At 38.6% G+C, this 24,088-nt stretch overlaps 1 protein-coding gene across 6 annotated transcripts in view; it reads left to right on the top strand.

The window, feature by feature from the left end:
• The window catches only part of B3GNTL1 (UDP-GlcNAc:betaGal beta-1,3-N-acetylglucosaminyltransferase like 1), a 121,569-nt gene that overhangs the window by 81,141 nt on the left and 16,340 nt on the right, over positions 1–24,088 (top strand). For 5 of the 6 annotated variants that reach the window (XR_003994346.1, XR_003994347.1, XM_030506229.1 and 2 more), the window contains 3 exons: positions 3,853–3,948; positions 13,123–13,247; positions 21,283–21,418. Coding sequence is in view for 4 of the 6 variants with exons in the window: in XM_030506229.1 (XP_030362089.1) it covers positions 3,853–3,948; positions 13,123–13,247; positions 21,283–21,418 (357 nt within the window). In the remaining 2 variants the exon portion in view is untranslated. Of the gene's footprint in view, positions 1–3,852; positions 3,949–13,122; positions 13,248–19,448; positions 19,558–21,282; positions 21,419–24,088 lie in introns of those variants that run through there. The other variant, XM_030506231.1, reaches the window with a different exon arrangement.

The raw sequence follows: 24,088 nt of genomic DNA, 5'->3' as shown, positions 1-24,088 counted from the left end.
ATTAATAACAACTATTATTAAGCATTACTCTTCCAATACAGCTGTATGTGAAAGGTTCACAGGTCCAAGCTGCTTTCCAATATGATGAATTAATGCCCTGAGTAGGATTGAGAACCCCCTGAGGTTCCAAGGTGATACAGGACATTTGTTAGGCAGAGCTGGAGAACGTTTCCAAGCAAACTAAACATAGCAATTATGGAGCTGCATTGTAATTCATATTCTGCTTATGATTGATTTTCAGACTAAGGCTAGCATGTCCTTTTTGTTTCTCTTGTTCCAGTCCACGCAATCTAAAAGATGTATGGATAAAATCTTGAGTGGCAATCTCACAAAGTGAGAAGTTGCGGTTTTAATCGCAGACTAAGCTAGTTCAACCATTTTTTAACACCTTGGCAAGAGTGTATGACAGGAGTAGGCAAAAAAGAAACCCAGAGGAGACTTTCCTGTCTGACTAAACCAAGCTGAAATGTAGACTTTCCAAACTGCAGAGGTTGAGGTTATTTTTCTTTCTGTTGAAGATGAAGTTCCAAAAGCTCCTGAAGGTGGTTTTCAGAAGTTTGGCAGGTGCTTGCAGTGTTTCAGTACAGTTGTTAGGAGTTCACTGGTTTTCCTCAGCCAGTTCTCTTCCCGTCAGTGGAAGTGTTCAGACAGAGGGTGCAGTTTTATGTCACAGCTGGACTGATTAACAGGGCAATGACCGAAAAGGCAGGTCTTGTTTTCCTCTCCAAAGCTTGTTCCTTCCCCCTCCAGTATGTCAGCAGTATTGCTAGTCTGACCCCACACTGAACCAATTCAGAGAACTAAGGCTGTAGAAAACTATCACTAAAATAAATTAATAGCTTTCTTCCTGCTGTAGTGCTCTGATCCAGCTGACCATGGGGTCAGGTGAGTGCCAACGCTGGTGTAAGTGACTGGGGTGCACAGCCAGAGGCAGGATGAATGGGAGAGCTCGTAAATTAATAGAGGTACTGTAAACCTAGACTTTCAGCATACAATTCCCCTACCAGGTTAAAGATTATTTATGGATTATCTGTACTGCTGCTGAAAGAACACTCTTGCTGTTTTCTCTGTGTTTGGTGCCCTGTTTGCCTACCTCCTCTGTTGTGGTAATACCAGTGTGTTTGTGGTTAGTTGGATCAGGGAGCAGATCCAGCTGAAAACTAAGCTAACAAAGAAAAAAAGAATTTCAGCTTCACAGATGTTATTAATGTCCCATAACAAGGGACAAGGCACCATGAAATTGTCCATTTGCAGCACCAATTTAAATTTCCTAAAGTTTATTTTGACGTTGCATTATATTTATTTGTCTAGAATAAGCTTATTTACCAACTCATTGACTTTTAGCTGGTGCACTGTTCCAAGTTCAAACACTTTCTGGAATGATAAGACCCTGAAATCGTATGTGTCAGCATCAGTCTCAGTTTTGGCTGTGTGATTCCCTTCTAGTATCTTTTCTGGAGGGGACGGTGAGCCACAGAACTCAAAATCAGGAAAGTACATCAGTACATGCAGTGCGTGACAGTCTGATACATAATCTTCATCACCATATCACCATCTGTGTTAACAGAAGTGCCATTTTGATGTTTTGGTTTTTTTGTTTTCTTAGTGTTTGAAATTTCTTCTCTTTGGTTTGGCCTAAGTACATAAAACAATGGAACAGAGATTACCTAAGATATTTGGGATGTATGCTCATTACATGCGAGCGTGACCAATTACATTGAGCTACATCTTTAAGTGCATTTCTGTTCTCTGATGAACCTGGCTGCACTGAGGAATAGCATTCTAGCCTCTCCAAATGCATTTTACATGTGCCAATAGGCTCAAGACTTTTCTTTTGAAGATTGTCTTTCATTCAGAAATGAGATTCAGTGCAATGCATTCCAGCCTTGCTTTTCTCCCTACTGTTGTTTTCTTTTGGGATTACTGTTTGGTCATTGTTTGGTTCAGGCCATACTCAATCACCCTTGTAATTAGTGTGGAGCTAATAACCATGTGCTGAGTAATCATGTTTGCTCTGATTTTCTGGGTAGGTTTTTTGTCTCTTTCAGCTCCCACTGACTTTTGGGGGGAGATCTTGACATTTAGCACCTCTGAATCTAGTGTTATTTCGGTTATGGACAAGCTGCTAATGTGTTAATCGTAGCCATTAAGTGATTGGATTCTTCTGACTAAATATGCTGCCCAAAATTTAAGTGTCTGGGTCAAGACGAGTCACCCAATGAGCCCTTTATGGAGAGGGAAGTTCTGTCATGTTCCTGGGGTTAGCATGCAGTGTCTTCACCCTAACGTGGATGCCTCTGTCTGGTCGGATGGTTCATGCAATAAGAAAAGTGGGAGTAGATCACTTGTATTTTGATTACATTTCTAATCCCATTTGTTTGGAGAGTTGGTCTATATAGAACTGTGTAAAATATGGTTTTTAAGTCCGTGTTTATCTGTGGAAATGGAAGTTGCCACGCATTAATAAGAGTTTAAGGATTTCCATCCCAGGTTAAAGTCAAGAGGAGCAGCTTTAAAATGCAAATGCTTAGATGCACATGTCAAAATTTACATTCGTGTGCTGATGATTAAAACTGTCAACTACACAGGAATATTAATATTGCCACCAGAGCATGGCATGAAATCACCTGCTCCTAAGATGAGCATTTTCATTAGTGTTTGGAGACTGGCAGTAATCGTGAGGTTTCTTCTGCCTTCATGAAGGCAGAAGCTCGCTATTTCCTCTGTGGCTCTTGGAAGCAGGCAGTCTCTCCTGGCTTAACTGCACACATTCTGTTTGACAAGTTCAGTCTCTTGTTTGGCCAGATACTTCATCTGGGAACAAAAGAGAGGACCAGTTTACCTTCCTTAATCCAGATTCTGGTTCATTTCACAGTTGTGTTTACAACACGTTTGTTTAAAGCTGCAAAGACCAGTTTGTATAGTTCTCAGCTGTCACTAGTCAAGGGGATGTAATTAATAGCATCTCTCTTTTCAGTCCCTAAAGCATTTTCTTTCCAACAACCTTTTAAGGTAGGTACCACTGGGTAGCAAGCAAATCCATAATGTTCTGGTAATGTTTAAAATAAATTGCATCTTACTTGTCTGAGCTGGATTAAGATTTAAGTGTCTTTGGCAGAAATAAAAGATCAATGAAAGTTCCTACTCAATAAATGTATAAGGAATCATAGAATACCAGGTTGGAAGGGGATCTCGAGGTTCATCTGGCTTAAGCTTCAGAACTTTAACTTTTTAAGATTCTTCTTAATTCATTGACTTCAATATCAATACTGCCATTATTAATAGAAGTGTCATTTCCAGGATAATTCTCTAAATTTGAAATAAAGTTTGAAGTACTCTGCATGTGCTGCAACTTATGATAGAAGAGGTTATGGAATGTTAATCATAGAATGGTTTGGGTTTGGAAGGACCTTAAATATTATCCAGTTCTAACCCCCAGCCACGGGGAGGGACACCTTCCACTAGAGCAGGTTGCTCCAAGCCCCTGTGTCCAACCTGGCCTTGAACACTGCCAGGGATGGGGCAGCCACAGCTTCTCTGGGCACCCTGTGCCAGCGCCTCAGCACCCTCACAGGGAAGAACTTCTGCCTTATATCTAATAAAGCAGGAAATAGATGAATCTCTTGGCTGTGACACCTCAAAGGTGCTGGTTTGCACCACAGTTTAAACACTAAGCACATGCTAAATATTAAGCACTTGAATTTCTCAGTTCTTAATATTGCTGAAGGTTAAGTTTAGGCATGAGTATTGTGAGGATTTCAGATGAATGCAATTGGTCTACTTTGTTCCCCAACAGTTGTTGGATTTTGACATTCTGATAACTGACTGGCTTTTTTTTCCCCTTTTCCCTAGGTGTTTACCTCCCATGGACCTACTGTGATCATGCCAACCTGGTTCTGTTCTCGAGAATGGTTTTTTCATGTGGGAAAATTTGATGAGGGTGGAAAGGTGAGTGCTATGGATGATACATAATCCAGGAACCAGGTCTTTGTTCAACAGCCTCTGAAAGCCCTAAATCTGTTATTAAGAAGCACTAGGCAAAGGGGGGGTATAGGTAAAAACTGAGGTCTGAAAAAATCTGGGTCATACCATATAACTGTCTTTTTAAAAAGAAAAACAACAAACAAGTACAGTTGGTTTGGGGTAACTCTGGTGATTGAAGGACACAGATGGGCTTTGTAGATAAATCCAACACCTTTGTTAGACATGTGAGCATACCTGGAAAAATTAAAGGAGGATTCAGACATTCAAGCTCCTCTTCAGTCCCTGAAATAAATGCAATGGATCTGAAAGCTAAAGAAAGTTCATCTCTGAAAAGTAAGGTAGATTTGGGGAAAGAGACTGGAAGGGGAGAAAGGTGCAGGATGGCAAAGAGATGGTAATATATTGTCCTATGGGGAAAAATTTATGTCCCTAAGATGAAGAAAGAAGGGAGGAGGAGAGGTCACAAAGTGCCATAAAACTACTATCATTAGATCTCATTTATCCACTTGTCTTGTATCCACTTGTCAATCTGAGTTCTAAGGCTTGTCCTTGGAAGATGTTAAGTAGCTTTTTCTCAAGGGTCAGGACTGAGAGGTTACAAATTAAACGACTGTTACCTGAGAAGTGTTCCTGCACAGACAGTTAGGTGTTCTTTTGCTCTAAAAATTTCCTGTATGAGTTCCATTTGGTTGTTTTAGGCTTATAAGCATCTTTATGAAATAAAATCCAGGGATGTCTATTGGTGGTACTTATTATGGTATTACTGCAAATATGTTGGCAAAGAGATTTAATTCATTTGGATCCATTCTGTGTGGTTTGGACCTGAGAGGTTTTGCTTCCCATGGTTTTGGTGGGATTTTAGGGGTGGAGTGGAAATGCTTTCATTTAATACTAATAGTAGTCTAAAAAAACCTCTGCTAATACTATTTCCTATTTTATTATTTGAACTACAACAGATTATGATTATTATTCTTTATAGCCTCTAAATGGAGCCCTCCTGTGCCATGCAGTGTGTATATATACACACAAACATACACGCATGTATATGTGTATGTATGAGGATAGAGAAATATTGTTGTTTGGGCTGCCAACAAAAACATAATTTCAGGAGACAGCAGACAGAGAACAGAGTTGTTTAGAGTGGTAAAAGATTTGCCCTTAATTACATGGTAGGTGAGTGGAAAAGGTGGGAATGGTGCCTGGCTCCCAATACAATCCACATCCGCTGACACATGCTCTTTATTTCTTCTTATTATTATTACTTATCATTGTATTTTCACTCTCTGAAGAATGTTTGACTTCTTGAGCATTGTTAGTAAGCTCAAAGAAGAAAGCAAGCAGGCGAAAACATAGTAACAACAATTGAACAGCAAGCCTAATGGTAAAGTTCAAGAGGTTAAGTTAAAGGGACTATTGTTCTGTGCTTTTGGCTTTTAGGTTTGAGGTTTTTTCTCTTTGTTCTGTTTTTTGTGGATTTTCTTGTGTTGTGCTCTATTGGTACTGGTTCTTCACATGTAAGACACTGGCAGTCTTAATCCTAATGATTTTTCAGCCACAATGCATGATACGTTTTCTAGTTTTAAAAATTACCAGTGAGGAGTTAAACGTTTTGTTCGTCCCTATTGTGAAGTGTCCAACATGTCAATACTCAAACTCTGGCTGATACAGAGGACCTTCAAAAAATACCCTGTGAACAGGGGCGATGACAGATCTGAACAAAGCAATGAATGTAAGCAATGAAGTCAAACCTTTGTCCTGTGTGGGTTTAGAGGACACAAAATCAAGTCCTAACTCTTCCAGCATTTAGCACCGTATTTAGCAGTGATCTAACTCATTCATTTTAGTTTGAAAAGAATTCCTTTGAGGCAAAGAAAGATTTTCTCTGTGTATCAACAGAGCTGTTATAAACTAGTACTGAGACTCTTAAAGATCTTACCCATGTGTGTGTATGTTCTGACCTGACCTGTGATCTGACTATGTTAATGTGTTCACTTCCATCTCCACTATTGGTTGGTATTTAACGGTGTGACCTGTAAGTGTCTTATTGCTGCAAGTAAACACTGAAACAGGCCAAAAAATCTCCACATTTCAGCCTTCTCCATTTGCTAAGCTATTTCCATGCCAAAAAGCTGCATTTCTCATTTGGAATTAAATCCAAACACCTGTTCTTCATATTTCAGTGCTTAGGACAAATGGAGGATAATTCTTCCATGAAAGAAACTGTGATTTGATGTTTATGTTAGCAGTATGGATGGACTGATAGAATAGAAATATATAAGCCATGATGTAATCTTTTTTTACTGCAGGTAGGTGTGCATGAATGCATGTATCTCTATCCAGGCTTTACATGAAACAGATTTTTAACAAATATTTACAAAATGGTTTTGGAAATAAAGTTCTTTCTGGTCAAGATCTGCAGTTGCTGGAAACGTCTTCCTTTTGTGTAATCACTGTGACAGTGTCCAAGCAAAATCCTGAATAGTATCTTCATAAATCGTGGCTAAGAACCTGACAGGTTTGCTTTATGCACTGATTAACTAAAATAGTAGAGGTTTTATGCAACTTCTGTATATGAGAATTAAAGCAGAAGCACCTAACTGAGATGAAGATAATACAATAGAAATGGGCACAAGCCTATAAAGTAACTTTTTAAATAGTATCCTATTCAGGATAGGATAGGAGGAGAGTCACAAGAACCATATTTCTGACTTAATTTTTTAGGAAACTGATGAGAAATAATCTTCCTGTTATCCAACCGATTCAGATAAAGAGTGCAGTGCTTCCTTATTGAAAGAAATAGCAGGACTTTACTAAACCCTTTAGAAATCACCTTGAAATTCTGCGTATGACGTTATCTGCATGTTTGGGTTTGCTCCTATACTTTTTGGTGTCTTCTAACAGCTGGCACGATCGTTGAAAAGTCATAACTGTGTCCAAAAGTGTCATAAAGTTATGCTAAGGCAAAAAATGTACACAGTCTTGGATAATATGAAAAGCAGATCTTGAAGCTGTATCGTCTGTTAAAGTAGGGAACTACAATGTCATGCGCAGTGGTAGATGTGGTGTCTGTTATTAGCTACGCAGTTATTGCTTCACGTGTTTGACAGTGCACTTCAATTTGCATACAAACCCAACATTTTGCAATTGTATCCAGCTGACCTTGTCTACTTTTACCAAAATGTACTCTTCAGGTGAATAACAGGTTTGTGTGCTCTTAATGTCCAAATGGAGATCCCTGGGAAGACATGTTATTTGTGTCTTTTGGTATGTTGTCGTCTTGTTCTAGACGCTTGTGTGTAATGGCACTAAGCTAAAACAATCTGGCTTGTTGGTCTAAGAAATCTTGAGTACAATGAGGACTGATAAATGAGCATTGCTAACCTGGAGACTCCACTCCATGCAAATGTGGCAAATTGTACAGTCTTAGCTTTATTCAAGCAGTATTATTCTTGACATCACAACTGTGATATACCACACTTGTTACTTTCTCTAGAGTTTTGCTACAACTTGGTCCCAAATTTCCTGTCATCTCTGTATTTAACCTTCCTTTTTAAGTGTATAAAAGCAAAAACTGGAGTGACAGCCTTGGAAGTTTGAAACTAATCTCAGAGTGTAAACAGGGGGAAATTATTCTTAATGAGCCCCAGATGGACTAGCATATTATGAGCCTTATTATGGCCTTTCTGAATACAAACTGTGGCTCCAACCAGTGTCTGGAGCTCAGTTTTGATCTATTTTTGTGATAAAAGGTCACAAAAAGCACAAATTGAGGAGGTGTCAAAATATCCGTTGGCGCACAGGAGACAGTAGCACGTGCTGCAAAGCTCTAAAATAACTTTGTAGGCTATTAGGTGCTAACTAATGGATTTTTCCATTCTTCTCTGCCAGAGCACACAAGTGTCATTCCCTCCAGAAAGGCAAGCAGTTACAATACCGCCTGAAAGGTAAAAGGCTAAGTAGGAATTTGTTTTCTTAGAACATGAATTAAAATACAGTCAGTCTGTCAAATAACCTATCAAGGCGCTCTGGGGAAAAATCTGGATAAAACACAGGCACTAATGTTTTTGCCTTGGTATAGTTAAGGCTGAACAGAGATCAGTATTTGATGTGAAAAGGAAAGAAAAAGCGGTAGAGCCAGTGATTAATTACACTTTATAAGCTATTTGAAAATTCACCCTATTTCCCGTGTCTAATGACATTTTTTTGCTAGTCTGTTATTAAAAACCATTTAGAATTTACCACCTCCCTTCCATTTGACTTCCCTGTCATCTTTATTTAACTGAATTTCTCTGTGACAATACGTTTGGATGAAAGCAATCTTTGGCGTTTCCTCTAACCTGTCATTTCCCAAACAATGAAGGAAATGTTGCAGGCTTCAGGTCTTACAATCAAGGCAAAATGATGTAAAGACATAATTTGGATGGGAGCCAAAAAAAATAAAGTGACATCTCTACAAAGAGCCTTTAAAATATCTTGGATAATCCTGCAGAGAAGCTATTAATAGCTATGGAGTTAGCTTGTGGTTAGTCCGCTTGCATACCTCTGGTGACTATCCTAAAGGAAGTTAAACTCAGGAGCATTTCAATTCATGGTAATTTCAGTGAGTTGTTGTTCATTACCAAAGAAAATATGATTGACATTTAATATAAAACTTGCCTTTAGGGAAAGACCAAAGACTGGATAATTCTTGATAAATTACTTTAGTTCCTATTTTTTTTCACCTTTACATTTAAATTGGAGAAGAATTTCTTACTCAGTTTTAGGTTCCAGCAGCTTGGTAGCTGTTCCCCATGAGCAGCATGCTTTGAACAGCATTTGTCGGTGAGTGAGAGTTCAATGCCTGGCAGAACAGCGTTTGTTTCTGAGGGAGAAGTACTTCCTTTAACATAGGGTGTCTTTGTGTTCACTTCCATGCAACCAACCCCTCTGTATGTGTTATTTCTGTAAGATTTAGCTCAAGGCTCTGAGGAAGTGCTGCTGGGCAGCTGTTGGCATATGTATTTAAAAAGAAGTACTTTGATTTTTTTTTATTTTTTTGTTTTACTCAACATCTCTGCTTTGTTGCTGAATGACCCTGAGTTTAGAACTTTTTTCCTGTTTAATCTTAGATGTTGTAATATACACCATCTGATCTCCCTTTTTATGCAACTCCAGCATAATATTAATACTGAAATGTTTTTCTTTTTTAATGAATGTTCTAAGATGTGCAGTATGAAATGAGTTGGTTTAAAAAATAGAAACAAACTGTTTCAAAGTCCTGTAAGATACAGGTTAGTGTGGAATCAAAAGTTACTTCCTTTATGATTTTCTTTCCATTCACCAATTTTAGGCTCCTCTGAGGAATTAAAGCAGTTTGGCTTATTCTGTCCGACAGTTACCCCGATGTCACTGTCTGGTTTCCAAATTGTGCCAACTTATAGCCCAGTTTTCCTTGATGCCTGTGATCAAGAGGAAGGGCTAAGCTTTCCCAAACCAAAGGGAAATTTTTGCATGTGTAGGTAGATTTACTTCCCTTGTCTTGTTTGTCATCACTTTTTGTTATGAATGCATGTGTTCTTGATTCAGTTTTTGGTTTCCCATTTTCACGAGTTAGAGTGAAATCTCCACTGGCTAAATCTCCACTGATTTTTGCCCTACTACAGTGCCTGTCAGCTGGAAGAGAACAGGGGAAGAGCACAAGTCAGAGATGAGAGAAGGCTGAATGGAGGGGAAAGTGATGGGTGAGGAAGTTGGGACAGATTGGTTCTGCCATGGAACCAATCTCCTGTATTAGGCTTAGCATTAAGAGGCAGCTCTTGCATTGCGTTTATCCCTGTACAGCCTAACGGTAACTTCTGTCCAGGTAACCCAAAACCAAGACTTCTGCAGTAGTTACTGTTGGTTGTCCCAGGGCTACAAGATGATCTCTCACCAGGTGTTACAGCATTGCATGGAAGGCTACTCTCATTAAAAGTACTCCAAAAATTGCTTATTAGTATCTTTATCCCTACTGATGCTCCTCACCATTACTGATGGTGAAGCTGCAAAAGCTGTAGCCAGAATAGCTTGTTGTAGTGGTAGGTGGCTTGCACCTCCTTGCCAAATACATATGTTGAGGATGCTGCAGTTGGAGTAGTGTTTCATGCACAGCCATCTGCTAAGAGTGAGAAACGGCAAGCAGTGAGAAGATGACAAGGGGAGAATCATGCAATATTTAGTTTGGTCCCTGAACAAGGAATTACTCTGATCCAGGTTAGATTCTGCTTGACAGCCATTGTGTATACAGAATTAATGTACAGCCAACCATCAGCACAACAAGTGATACCTGCCCAAAATACTGACTAATCATAAACCCTTCACTTGTTTAGTGTTAGTATATTGAAGTGGATGATGATTTTGTGTATGGCTGGTGCATGCGGGTTAGAACCAGCAGTGATTTTCACCAGGAGTTGCAATCAGCAGCTGATGAGCACAACCTTGAGTGAAGCAGGCCAGTGAGTTTCTCCTTTAGTGCTGCAGAGCATGTAGGGTTGGGTTTTGCCTGTAACATGGAAAATTCTGTATATAGTCCAGTAACATGTAAACTGTGCAATTTAATTGTATTTATTAACGTTGAAACTGTTCATGTAGTAGCCTATTGCTGGCTCGTTCAATTGATATTTTCAGCTATGGATATTAATTTTCCAAAAATACATTAAAATATCCCTTTAGTGGCTGAACAGCTTTTTCTTTGAAAATTGTGCTGTTTGGCAAAGATTCCTGGTGTTTAACATGCCATCTGGATTCAATAATACGTCTCAATCGGGAAGAAACTCTTGTACCGCAACAAACTTACACGCTCAAGAGCTGTAGGAAGTCCCATCCCTGCAGGATCTATAACACAGTCAACATCTTCCCTCCCCTGAAAAATGCATGGCAGGGCTGCTCCTTTGTAATGCGAGAGGCCACTGCTGAGCAGTACAAGGCACCTGCTTCTTCCTGCGGGCGAGCAGACTTCATTTCAAAGGATTTCTGCTGGCTGATGTAAAGCAAAAGTGCACTCAGAACCAAACAGCATTTTGAAAGGTCTTTTTGCTTCTGCTGTAGCTCTCTTTATTAATATACTTGTTAATGGTTATCTTGAATAATGTAAATGGTTATCCAAAAGAAAATGAATTGCAGATATGGATGTGATATAATAATATATCTGAATCAAAATATGACTACTGCAGTAGTTGATACGTGCTACAGAATTTGTGCCCTGCCTGTCACAGCCTCGTGTGTGGCTGAAAGAGAGAAAAAGGTTTAAACTTTGCTGCAGACTCTCAGTATTTCCATTAAAGTTCAGAATAAGAAAAAGACCAGAATAAGAAAGGGCTTACAAAATAAATGGAAAGAATTTGAGTTTGTGGTCTTCTTATGTTCTCGATGACTGTGGTTGCTGTCTGCCACTCAAACTTCCCCCAGATTTCTTCTGTGGCTTTCCAATTAGGTTCATATAAAGCATGAGTTTTATGAGGTTCTCCAGAAGTTTGCTTCTGCATTGCTGCTCTTAATCTAGAAGTCAGACCAATATCTACAAAGACAACTGATTAGCAAGCAGCCAGATCAGGATCCATGCTATTCAGAATCTGGGAATGTGGCCCAGTTCAGTATCTTAAATCAATCTACCATGTAATGAAGTCTGGAGCTGCAAAGTACAGAGCTTGATTTGGTTCTGATTTCTCCCAAAATACATATGTTCAATTGAGTGTTTCAGATTTGTTTTCCAGGGTTCGAAGCTTTCTTGGTCTCATTACTCTTCCCTTCCCCACACCCCCTTGGCTGCTCAGTATGGTGGGTATGAGGAACAGTCTTGAACTGTATAGCTCTTGTAACTAGAAGGCCAGAAGAAACCACAGAGGGATTTTGTGCCCAGCATTTTAATTGGAGAATCTCATTAATTATGGAAGAAACTCAGAAGCTGTGGTAATGGGGGGAAAAAAGCCAATTTTTTGTTTATTTATTTATTTGTATTTAACTTGTGCTCTTATTTTTCTGTGTTGAACTAGACTACCTAAAGTTGAGGTTTATGCCTCTCTTATTCGTGTATGTGATACTGCCTACAGAAAGAAATGTATTTGAGTATCTTTTCCTTCTCAACTTTCTCATGTTATCTTTCAGCTTGTTATTGATGTTACACTTAAATATTTTATTTGGCCCACCTGGGTTTGTATAGCAGAGATTTTTAGCCTGATAAAATCATGTTAGGTTGGAGGAAAGAAAAACCTGTATTTAAATATAGAAAAATTAAAAGTTCTAGCCATATTTCAAGAAGTTTCACCATTGCAAAATAGATTCTACTACTTTACTTCCATTATAGGGCTATATCTTTAAAGGTGGGTTTATGCTTATGATGAGTAATTGAACAGTGTGTGCCATAAGATTGCCATCTGACACTGTGTCTCTGGCATGAAGATTTTCTGATTTTTACATGGGAAATGTTGCATCTCATCATGAAATCTCTTATTGGAGCCTGACAGATCCACAATTCTAGGAAATTATGGGTTGGTTGGGGTTTTTTTTGCAGTGTCTCAGCAGCAATCCTTGCAATCCCATTAGGAAGAATGTACCATGGAAGTAAATGGCAAGAAAAAAGTTTTGCTTTCAGATGTTGCCTCATTCTAAGGTTGCTTTAATTTAGGTTTTCATTAAGGTTCCTTATTATGGGGTCTGATTCACCTTTCCTAAGTATGTATGGCAATTAGAGAAAGAACAAGAATATTAGTAAGATGAAAAAGCACTGTTCTGAAGTCGCTGATCCCTTTCAGTGAGCTGTTTGGTTACGTGGCACTTGAGGCTTCATGAACTGTTCAGCAGCTGGTTTCTCTCTTTCGGGACTAACCTGTACCAAGTTTTATACTCCTGTCAAAACGAGATGGTGTTCATTTTTCCACCTCTGCCCTTGTGGTCAGCTGTACTTAATTTTTAAATAGCACAGCTTGCTTTTTCAATAGCTTTATCTTTTCTACAGATATGTTTATTTAATGACCCATTAGACAACTTCATGGAGACATGCAGAAATAACATGAATAAAATGATGTTAAGCTTTATTCATGTGGCAGAAAAATAAGAAGTATCTTCAAACGTAAGTATGAATACTGATCACTTCCTAGTCTGAAATAACTGCTGCTCTTCCAGGGTGTTCCAGAAGACCTGTTGTTTTTCTACAAACATATCCAAAATGGTGGTGAAGTCTTTCGAGTAAACCATTGCCTCCTGCTGTACCGTTACCATCCACAGGCTGCCACTCACTCTGTCCTAGAGTAAGTTGCATTTTTTTTGGTAGAAATTAAAACTTAGCTTCATCTCGGATGATTAGTAGCAAAGATGCTTAATCTCTTCAAGATACCACATGGCAAAATAATTACCTGGTTGAGTTTAATTACTTGTTAGTTTTTTAAAACGAGGCTAAAAACCAAGCATGACTTAATATTTTGGTAGTATCCTCTTTGGTGTAAGGTGGTGTTGCTGTAATTTGCTTTTGAGTCACATACTGTAATGCTGGAATTGAAATGCTGAACTGAAATCTTTGGTGCAGATGCTGTTGCCCACATGCTGTCAGTGTAACCTGGGTTAATGATGTCGTGAGGCAGGGATGGAGTTAACATTTGACATGTTAACATTGGACAAATATGCTAAGTTGTTGTCTCATCTTTGCAACTGTTCTTGAAATAATTTCACAATAGATATCGTAAGAGCCATGAAGCATTTTTGGGACTGCATTACAGCAGTACTGTTTTCTCCATTTCCAGTTACCATTCCTTCAGCTGAGACTCTGTAGCTGAGCATGTGAGATCCCGGAATCTGCCTTGAGTACCCTTTCTGGTTATCTAAAGCATCTGAGTTTCTTACCCTCAAAGCAGATGAAGAATACTTTGTCTGATTATGTGTCTCATCTGCTGCACATGGCAAAAGCAAGCAGTGAAGCAATGACTTCTTCAATACTTTGAACACAATTGCAAGAATGTGTTTGAAATATATCCTAGCGGTGAAATTTTATTGGGATTTTTAACGTGCAGGGATTTGATTCTCCTATTTTTTGCCATGTGAACCATAATGTAAAAAAACATTTTTTAATTTTATAGCTTAATTTCAAAGTGAACTGTCTCGATTTGAAAGAAGTAAACAGAAACTTGCACTACCAACAGAAACCTCCTTTTGAAAATTAACCAAACAAGCCTAAACCTTTAATCTGATAATGTGCTGCATTTACATATATTATTTTCCTATTTTAAAAGGTCTAAACTATCTAAATCAGATAAGGAGGTTTGAAATACACCTGAGGATGTTTAGGAGTAATTATCTCAGGTGCTTCTTTGTAAGCTGATGCCTACTGCTTTTACAGTGCTGGCCTACCCTTAAAGAACACATTAAATTGTGGATTGCTGGTTCCAGTGTATGCTCATTTCACCCATCAAAGGTGTTTGTTGTGATCAGATGTCCTGCAAGCAGAGCCAAAGTTGTTTCTTTCTCTTATGCATCGACACTGGTGAAAAATCATACAAGTTTTACTGCTCTTTAAGTCCCATTCCAGAATCACGGTGATAATTAAGTGAACGATTTTCTTACTGATTAATGGTATAAATACACTTTTCAGTCCTATTTGTACAGCTTTGTAGAACTGACTAGTGAAACTAAACATTTTTGTGTGCATTTTAGTTGTATATCACGATATTGTATTACTCTAAATACCGTAGTATGCATAAATGCCACATATGTATATAAAATCATTTAAGTCTGAAACAGTCATTCCAAGCAAATGGAAGATATTATTTGGATTTTGCAAACAAATAGGAGGTGAATTATTTTGCTTTTTATTGGTGTTTAAATGTAAGGGGCTTTTTTTCCCTTTTAGTGTGTGATCATTTTGGCAGTTAGTTCCGAACTTTTCAGCCACGCATCATGGGATGCTCGAACTCTTGGAAGCCTGCTGCATGTATCTGTGGGAAAACATCTTATTCTTGGAAATGAGTTTGTTTTGAATTTACTGCAAGCTGTTGCTTATTCAGATCTACAAGGTTGTGTGGCACAAGCACCCTGAATTACAACATACTGCGAGAATGTGGAAATACTGTAAGCTGTTTCAGATGTGCAGCTTGGATGTCCAAATTGGCGCCTTTCTTGTCTCATTCTAAGAAGTCAGGATAGCCATTCTTCCTCTTGGCTTTGTGCTGGTACTACTGCTAACAACATTTTGTGCGCACTTTCAATACAAGGTTGTGTAACATCTCTCCTTGTTGGCTTGTTCCCGTTTGTTGCCTAAGTCGAGCAGGGTTGGCCAGCATTTGTTTCTGAAGGCTGAGGTGAGCATTGAGCAAAAAGAAATTAATGGGCTCATCACAAAGGTTGAAGTTTATAATTTATATCTGGTCTTTCCTAATTTGCCTTTTGGTCACCCCACCTTATTTAATGCATCTTCTGCCTTTTCCAAAAGGCTTTTGTTTTTATGATGTGTTTTGTTTGGACAGTTTTCTGTGGCATTTTTTGCCTTTTGCCATTGGCTTATGTTGTCTTTGAATTTTCAGAGTTGGTGGAGACCTGGGTTTGGAAGTACTGACTCAGCAACTAGATTAATATCTTGTCCGAAATCAAAGTGACGCTTATAGGAAACTTATTTATTTATTTATAGTATCAGTTTATGCCTAGTTTCAATCTTAAAAAAGTAGAGTTGTCAATAGGACTTGTTTATAGAAAAGGTACATGACTCAATCCTTTCAGCAAAGGTAACAATCGCTCATAGCCTATTATGGGCTGATTTTGAGTGTCTTTCATTAATGTTCAGGGGGAAAAGTGCCTGATTTTTGCATTCTCAGACTTCCTAAAATCTCTATAAAACTGCTTGGCAAGCAACATTTAGTTCTTTTTATTTAGTATGTATAATTGTCAACACTAATGATTTTAGGTCATTTCCTATGATTAGTATCCTTCTGGAACAAATACCTAGACGTGAAAGTATCTGTGAAGCAGGAAACGAGATCTTATTTGCATTCTCCCTTACCCTGGAGGCATCAGACCACGTTATTAAATGTTTTGGATGTGTGACAGAATCTGGATGAAGTGCAGTGTCTATATTTAGATTTCATTAGGTGCATACAGAAATATAACCATTCTCATTGTAATTTCATCTAAAGTCTATCATGGATACCTGCTCAGTGGGAATGAGCAATATAAGTTTTGAGAAACTTCAGCCAGGAATTTACAACATGCAATCCCACATACTGTATCTCTTAGATCTAAATCATTTTATCTTGCGTTACAGCTTGTATCCTAGGGCTGTGTGTACTTTGTGCTGTACAGCTATGTTACACTGATTTGATACAATATCAGAGCTGGCTTTATAGTGTGAAGTACTATAGAAAGTAAGTTTGGTGTATAATAAAAACATTGTAAAATTCATAGATTTTTATCTTGCCAAGGGGAGAAAAAGGAACTGTATATAAAACAATGTACCTCATTGCAAGATAAAAGTCAGCTTGGAACAGCATGAGCAATAAAACACTGTACTTATCTTTAGGTAGTATTGCTCATGAAGACAGGCAGTTTGGGCAGATAGCTGATCTTTGCCACAATTCACAAGCTTTTGGTCAAGAGACATTTAATACATGCAGAAAATAAGGCAATTCCCTTTTATGCAGAAAACGTGAAGTGTACTTAGAAGACTCACAGTAGTTTCATATGCTGTGTATACAGAGCAAGTGTAATATTGTAAGAGCTTGTTCTGCAGAAATAACCAAAATTACATCATCTATTGAAACCATCTGGTTTCAGGTACTAGAAGCTTCCAGTGTCATCCAAGCGAAGGAGAGCAGGCACTTGGTCTGAAGCACATACTTGGTTGTTTCAGAGGTACTCTGAGGCATGGATCTCGTATCACTGGTGAGCACAGGAATGCCTGCTTCATTTCCTGCAAAAACATCCCAAAATAGGCAAGGGAGAGGAATAGTGTAACATATTCTTGCCCAACTGAAATGAAGATGAGGTCAACTTCATTTTTATCTTCTATGCTTGCGTTTGGCACTTCAATTAAACATGGAAACTAATGACCTCATTAGATTCTTGAAAAGTAAATGGCATTAACATTGATAGTCTCTGTCTTTCTTAATAAGCCTTTCATGAAAAATAGGCCACAATGCAAACCATGCCTCAGTTAATGACCCATGACCTGAAGATGAACTCAGACATTAATAGAACCTATTAACACAGTGTAAATGTAATAACTCAGTGGGACGATATAGTCCAGCAATTAATAAGTTCACGTGAAGTTCAACAGAACAGCAACGACCAAAAAAAATCCAGTTTATTTACCAGTATGGACAAGGTTCAAATGGGATTCATTTCTGAATTTCCTGTGGATTGCAAGAACCTTGAGTTCTGCGTGCAAAGCTGGCTATAAAGAATCTGTTCTTTCAGCTCTCACTGTGATTAAGAAGTTCTCTGTTCTTCCCCCTCTGGTTTATCTATCAGGTGAGATTCACCAAAAATAGAGAACTGTCTTACCCTGCTGTGAATAAAAAAACCAGTGGAAGAGGCCATTCACTTGAATAGCTCCTCTTCCTGTCTGGTGTTACCTGAGTGGCGTGTGGGACCAAAGCATATAGAAAAGGTCAGATTTACAGATTTATAGTATTACTGCGGATGGTAATCAATGCCTAAAATTCCAGCACAGTTTAGGATGTTTGGCTTGTATTTGTGCATTTCTCAAGTACTTGTACATCTGTCTTTGCTCTGTTGATTCACTTATGTAGCCTCACTGGGGGAAGGAGGGGAAAGGCAGTCAAGCAATATGGCGAGGTTTCACTGAGCTCAGACATTAAATCATATAGCTTTTATTGTCACATTATCTTTCATTTCAAAATAGGAGTGGAGCAGATGTTTCTAGACTCCTGTATTCAGTCAGTAGGTCACCACACATTTTAACAGAGCTCCATTGTTACTTGGGTGGATGGTATGGTAATAACTACTTGGGACTGAGGAACACGCTTCATAGTCATTCTCACCCATTGCATGAATACCCTCATTTCACTCCTGCAGAATCTTGGCTCGTCTTCTTCCTTCCAGACTACCTAAGTGATGAGTATTGAGGGGCCACAGCAAGTGAGATCTTAGGAAACTTCTGTAAGGCTCAAGAATGATTTTCCAAGTAGAAAAATTGATACTTCTGAGTTTTTTGTAAAGTAAAGAAGTGACAAGGAAATGAAAGAAATAGGAAAAATAATGTACTTTAAGAATTTGGGTCTAGGAGGAGTATTAGGATGTGGGAGCAAACTGTACAGTCAGAAGAATTTGTATCCCACCTTGAGGCTGAGGAAAATCTTGTTAACTGAATATAGGCAATGAAACTAAAGGCTACGGGGAAACTACTTACTTTAATCCTTCTTGACATGGGTAGGAAAAGCAGCTTTGATTGGGATGATGCAGAGCAATAATACCTCCTGGTTTTTGCTGGTGGCTATGAATATGTAATAATGCAAAATCTGAAAATAGCTGTGAGAATCATCTCTGAGCAGCGGTTTGTACAACTTCTAGATCGTTTCAGGCATTTTCTTTAATCATCCTTTGCACGTTGCTACAGTTCCCATCTGTTGCACCTGCACTGGCTCTTAAAGGATGGGAAAATGGCATTCCCTTATCCCTCAAGGCAGGAATCCCAGTTATCTATTCTGGAAACATCAAAAATATGGCAAATTAGGTGAACTGGAAACCTGAAGGAGGTAATTGAAACTCCCTCTTCTGACACTCTGTAAACTGCCTTTTGTTTCAACATGTGAGAGAGATTGTTAGTGCAGAGCAAGTTTTCATAAAGATTAAGTCTGTGATTGTCACCCTAAAGCTCAGTCACAAATTATCCCCTCAGTTCTGTGTTTAACTGATGGTCTTGGCTTGTATTGTTAGAAGTTACTTCAAGGTTAACTCAAGACTACAAAGAGTGATGCAAGCAAAAAATCACAAGTGCTGGGTATATGTTGGCTTAATTTTCACAACCCAAAATAGCTATTTAAGAAAGCAATTTATTGGTGCTTAGATGAAGCTATCTGCCAATGTTCTTGCATTTGAACAGTGATTCAATTAATTTGGAGTGTAATAACTTTCATATCCTTTTATTTCTGAGTGAAATTCCCTTACGTACTTTCCCCACTTGGATTTCTCAATATAATATTTATAGATAAGATTGGGTCAGTAAACCTGCTTCAGTCTGAAATCTCTGTGGGTGATTTCCAACAAGAAGAATTGGTCTGCTTGAATTTTACCTCTGTGGGGACTTGTGTGGAATATAGTCACCCATCGCCTAGCAGCAGATTCATATTGTCTGGAAGCAATCAATACTGCGTGTACTGGGACATCTCCATGACAATTAGAAACATTTTGTGTGTGCCTGGACATAGAGATTCCAGTGTTTACCCTACAACTAGTAGTTAGTTGATAATTCTTTTTATGCCTTGTAAGGTTGCCTATTTTTTCTTTAGCTTTCTTCACGTCGCAAACTCAAGTGGAAAAGAAATTTGCTGGTGTCACTCAACAGAGCAGATTCTGAAGTACCTCTGGAATGTTATCCCTCTGAAGTTACATTTCAAAGTAAAATCAGTTTTAAAACCTTTCCATTTACATGTAAAACAGTAATCTTCTTTTTTAGAAGCTAGCAGAAACTCTAAAATTTCCAGTAAAGTGATCCTGGAAAAATACTTGTCCTTCATATTTCTTTCCTTTAACTTTCCTTCTGGGAATATAGTATGCTCTAATGTATATGGAAAAAGGCAAGTGTCAAAGGATGCCAGAGCAGCTAAAGCTTTGCAGCAGGAATGCAGCTTGTGGTTGCATTAGGAGGGATTTGCAATCCAATCCAAGATCTTTTTTTCTGCACTAGTCGAAGTGCTGGTGCATGGCCATAGTCCTCGAAACGATGTGGAAATTTTATATGGAGTAGCTGTTCTTCCTGGGTACATCCATTTGCGTGTGAAGTTCTTTCCAAGTTATCACACCATGATCAGTGATGAAGTGCTAAGCAGGATTTGGCTGGGCTCAGAACTCGCATGCTGAAGTGGGCTCTCTGGAGCTCACTAATAATCCTAGCACGAATCCATGTGTGTAGTACTGTGAGGGGTGCATGTTTCTCAATCCAGAGCTCAGGGCTGTGTAGGAACGATGCAAATAAACCCCCAAAATTCTTATCATTGCAATATTAGATTTGTTAACAAACTTTTTGGGAACAAATTAGGTTGCCTATTAATCTCAGTAACCTCAAATGTTATATTTGTATCTCGGAGGTATATTTCATAGGAATAATTTGGAATAATAAATTTGTTACAGGCTTTGTGAAATTTGATAATCTGTTTCATAGAAGTCAGATGTTACTGCAGTGCTGGGCCATCAGACATCTCCAGCCATCATATTCATGTATTTTAGTTTTGAAACGGAACCAAACTTGATGTAATGCTTGCAGGATTGTGGATAATCCGAACTGCAGCTAGGAGGAGCAGACTGATCCATGGATGAGGGTGGTTGACAGCGGCACCCCTGTAGCAGCTCCTGTTCCTGTCTACCCACCTGGACAGTTGAATAGATTTTGATTTTTCCTATAAAATGTACTGCACTTAAAGACCTGAAGTAGTTTACTGTAGCTACCCTGTGCTAACCTGTGCTGACTCAGGAGTCAGAAGTCTTGAAACAGAAAAAACCAACATATTCTTTGAGTATTTTGGTGTTTAAATTCCATACTAACTTGATATAGTCAGAAGACTGTGGGGCTCAAAGTTGAACTGTGAAGAAGGTTGTATTGGTAGGAAAAACACATGTGCTTCCCAAGACAAAGAAAACCATTGGCAGCTTTAGGATCTCACAGGGAAATTACTAGGGTTTTTTTTTAATGTTGCTGCTTTAACTGATTTCAGCATCTAATTTCTTGGATCAGATATATTACAATATATTACAAATTGTAGAACAAGTTATAACGATTCTTATAAAGTGTGTTGTGTTCTGTCATGATAAAGCAAATGGGAAAAACTATTTCAAGAAATGCTTTCAGAAAGGAAAGACAATTAGGTGTTTATCAGAATCACCTATGAAAGACATTTTCATGTCAGGGTACCTTGTTCAAGAGATGTAGGTTAGGAATATTTGCCCATCAAGCCATAAATTGAGGAAATCAATGCATTGTATCTAGAAAATTGTTCAAGGATAAGGTAGGTTCCTAGTTAATGAATATTAAATGTGTTTATTGTGTATGTGTCCATATGCACATAGGTATATAATAATGCTGAAAGTTTCAGGGATCAAAAATCTACTCCTTTTCTAACCCTCCAGGGAAACCATCTGGAATCACCGTGTCAGGTTTCTTGAAGACAGAGTCCTCAGCTCTTGGACATCATTCACCATTTGGAATGCTGGCAAGCAAGGCAAGAAGCTCTACAGAAGCTTGTCACCAGCTAATCGGAAAAAGGTGAGCTAGGAAGAGTGGGTACATCTGTACAACCCACTTCCTCCTCATTCATGTGCCTCCTTGCTGCTGCTAACATAACGTAGGGAAATTCTTATAGGATATTTTGTCCCCAGCCTGCTAGTTGATGATTAATATAAATTGGGAAATTCTTATTATTCTGCATAATGTATTTTAAAATGCTGTGTTACTTTATTTAGAGAGTATGGTGTGTATGTAGTGCAACACATGTACCCATGTTCCTGCTGGCCGGTGACTGAACACAGTAGTAGATTAGACACACTGTCTAACTGTTTATGGCCTGCTGCTGTGTAACTAACCACGTTACTAGCCAGGTTCCCAAGGAGAGTAGAATAACTCTTTATTTGGATGGTACAATACCAAACTAGCTTATCCAGGATTATTCATACATGTATAATAGTTGCCCAGCTCCTAAAGTGGATACTGGACAGGTCCCTATTGGATGCTCATCATCCTGATTTGTATTAGGAAGAGGAGTGGAACTGTAACTCCCTTTTGAAAAGCTTGATTGTTTAAAAACAGGGGTGGGGCAAATGGGCAAGTAGAAACTATTGTACATTACTATCTAACTCGGTTTACAATCAGTTGAAAATGTGGAGGTTACTCGTATTTGGCAATAGCAGATATTTCTCAGGAGAGGTTTGAGAGTTTAAATGCCTTTTATAGCACTTTTTTTTTTTCTGTAATAACTTTTTGTTAGATAAATGCTTTAGGGCTAATGTCAAATGGCTGTTTCTTATAAAGAGCCCCATAACATCCATTTTATTACTGAATGTGTTTTCTTTTCTCAAAAATACGGATGGGAAGACAAAATGACAAATATATATAAACCTGATTAATGTTACAGCCCTCAGACCACACACAAAAAAATAAAGTAGTTTGTAAACTGATAGCTGAAATGACTGAATAGACTTGGGGACACTCATACAGTAAATAGACAACACCAGAATTGAACCTGAATTTCCTGCTTGATACTCCAGTGCCACCCCTCTTTCATTGCCATCATGTGGCATGAAGAAAGAAGGTTCAGTGCTGGGTGACTCCCATCAGTTACATCATTCAAAGAGGACAGAACAGTCCATTAAATATAGTGAGTTACCTTGGTCATGCAGTGCGGTGTGCCTGGACTTTGGGGGGGGGTGCGAAAACGTTCCCTTTCACTAGTATTCTGCAGAGCACTTTGGGAATTCCACTGACTTACTACCAACCATTGCACTTTCCTGTGTGCAAAACGATGAGAATTGGAAAATTAAGTTCCAGGGGAAAAGATGGCAACTTGAAAAGATCGATTGCTTTGTTTTTGTAGCAGTGTCTCACTGTCTGAGGTGTTGGGGGTTTTGGGGGGGTTGTTTTTGTTTTGTAGCTTTTTTTTTTTTGTGCCAAGCCAAAATGGAGGTTGATATTAAGATACAACACCTCTCTAGCTTTGGGTAACATTTGCCACCTACTTTTATAGGTGACTCATTCGGGACTTTACATCCTGTTCAGCAAACACAACGATAATTTGAAGATGTCACTGCAGAGATGATAAAAAGGGCAAGAGAAAAATAATACTGATGTGTTTTTGCCATTTTTCTGCCAAAGAACCTTATCTTACCTCTCCTTCAGCGAGGAACAGCCATCGTTCCGGGTGTGCTAGCACTGACAGTGTGGTTCTAATTAACTGGATCTTGACGTGCTTTCCAGCTGACCTTTACATAACGTTTGCTTTGGCAGTGTTGCAGGCCATGATACTATTTTGCTTCTGTCAAGGTTACAACTGCACATATTCCAGTATGCTTTAGTTTGATATTGAAATATTGCATTGAGCACTAACCCATTCATTACTGGACGCTGTAGCAGGCACATTGAGCAAGCTTACAAGCCAGGCACAACTGCACATGCCAAGTATGACTCATTTTGCAAATGTACGGCAGAAAACTGCTGCTGAAATGCAGTCACAGCCTGATCCTCGATACCTTACACAGAGTGGTCAAACTTTATCTACTGTCTGACATGTTATCTGAAGTATTCAGAGGTTTTCTCAGTAAGTAATGAAGATAAATAGCTTCAGAAAGTTACTTGGATCATCCTAAGTGGGATAGAGGCCTAACTTAGATGGCTAACTTGTGATGAAATTGGTGCTATCTGTACTGATTAAAGCACTAGTTTTAAGTGATTTTTCAGGTTCTTTATGATTGCCATTGGAGCTTCCTAGCTTTTCCAAAAGTGATCCTTAGTCTGTCCATCTCAGTCAAAACTGAAGCTTAAATGATATCCTGATGTTTCATAGTAAGTCATTGGCAAGAGGCTGTAGAAGTAGTTAAAACATGTCACTTCTCCAAGTGCTAATCAAGGGGCTACGCTGCTGGAGTTTCAGGAAATAAATTCATAAAATAGGTAATTCATGGGAGTTTTCATTTTCTTCTAAATTAATAACAATAAAAGGCAGGTAGTTAAACTCAATGTTATACTTCTCAAAAATCCTTCAGGTATTTTGTGACTAATCTTCAGCTCTTGCCAAAGACACTAAAATCCCACATGAACAAAGGTTGTAAATAGTTGTTGCTTTGTCCTTTCCAGCCCTAAAAACAATAAAACACATTTCCTGTCTCACCCTTTAAAGGCTACCTTAACAAGACCTAAGCTTTCATATATTCTGTTAATTATGAG

The sequence above is a fragment of the Strigops habroptila genome, chromosome 14, assembly GCF_004027225.2.
Source record: "Strigops habroptila isolate Jane chromosome 14, bStrHab1.2.pri, whole genome shotgun sequence".
Lineage (NCBI taxonomy): Eukaryota > Metazoa > Chordata > Aves > Psittaciformes > Psittacidae > Strigops > Strigops habroptila.
This window is presented reverse-complemented; position numbering and strand designations above follow the sequence as displayed.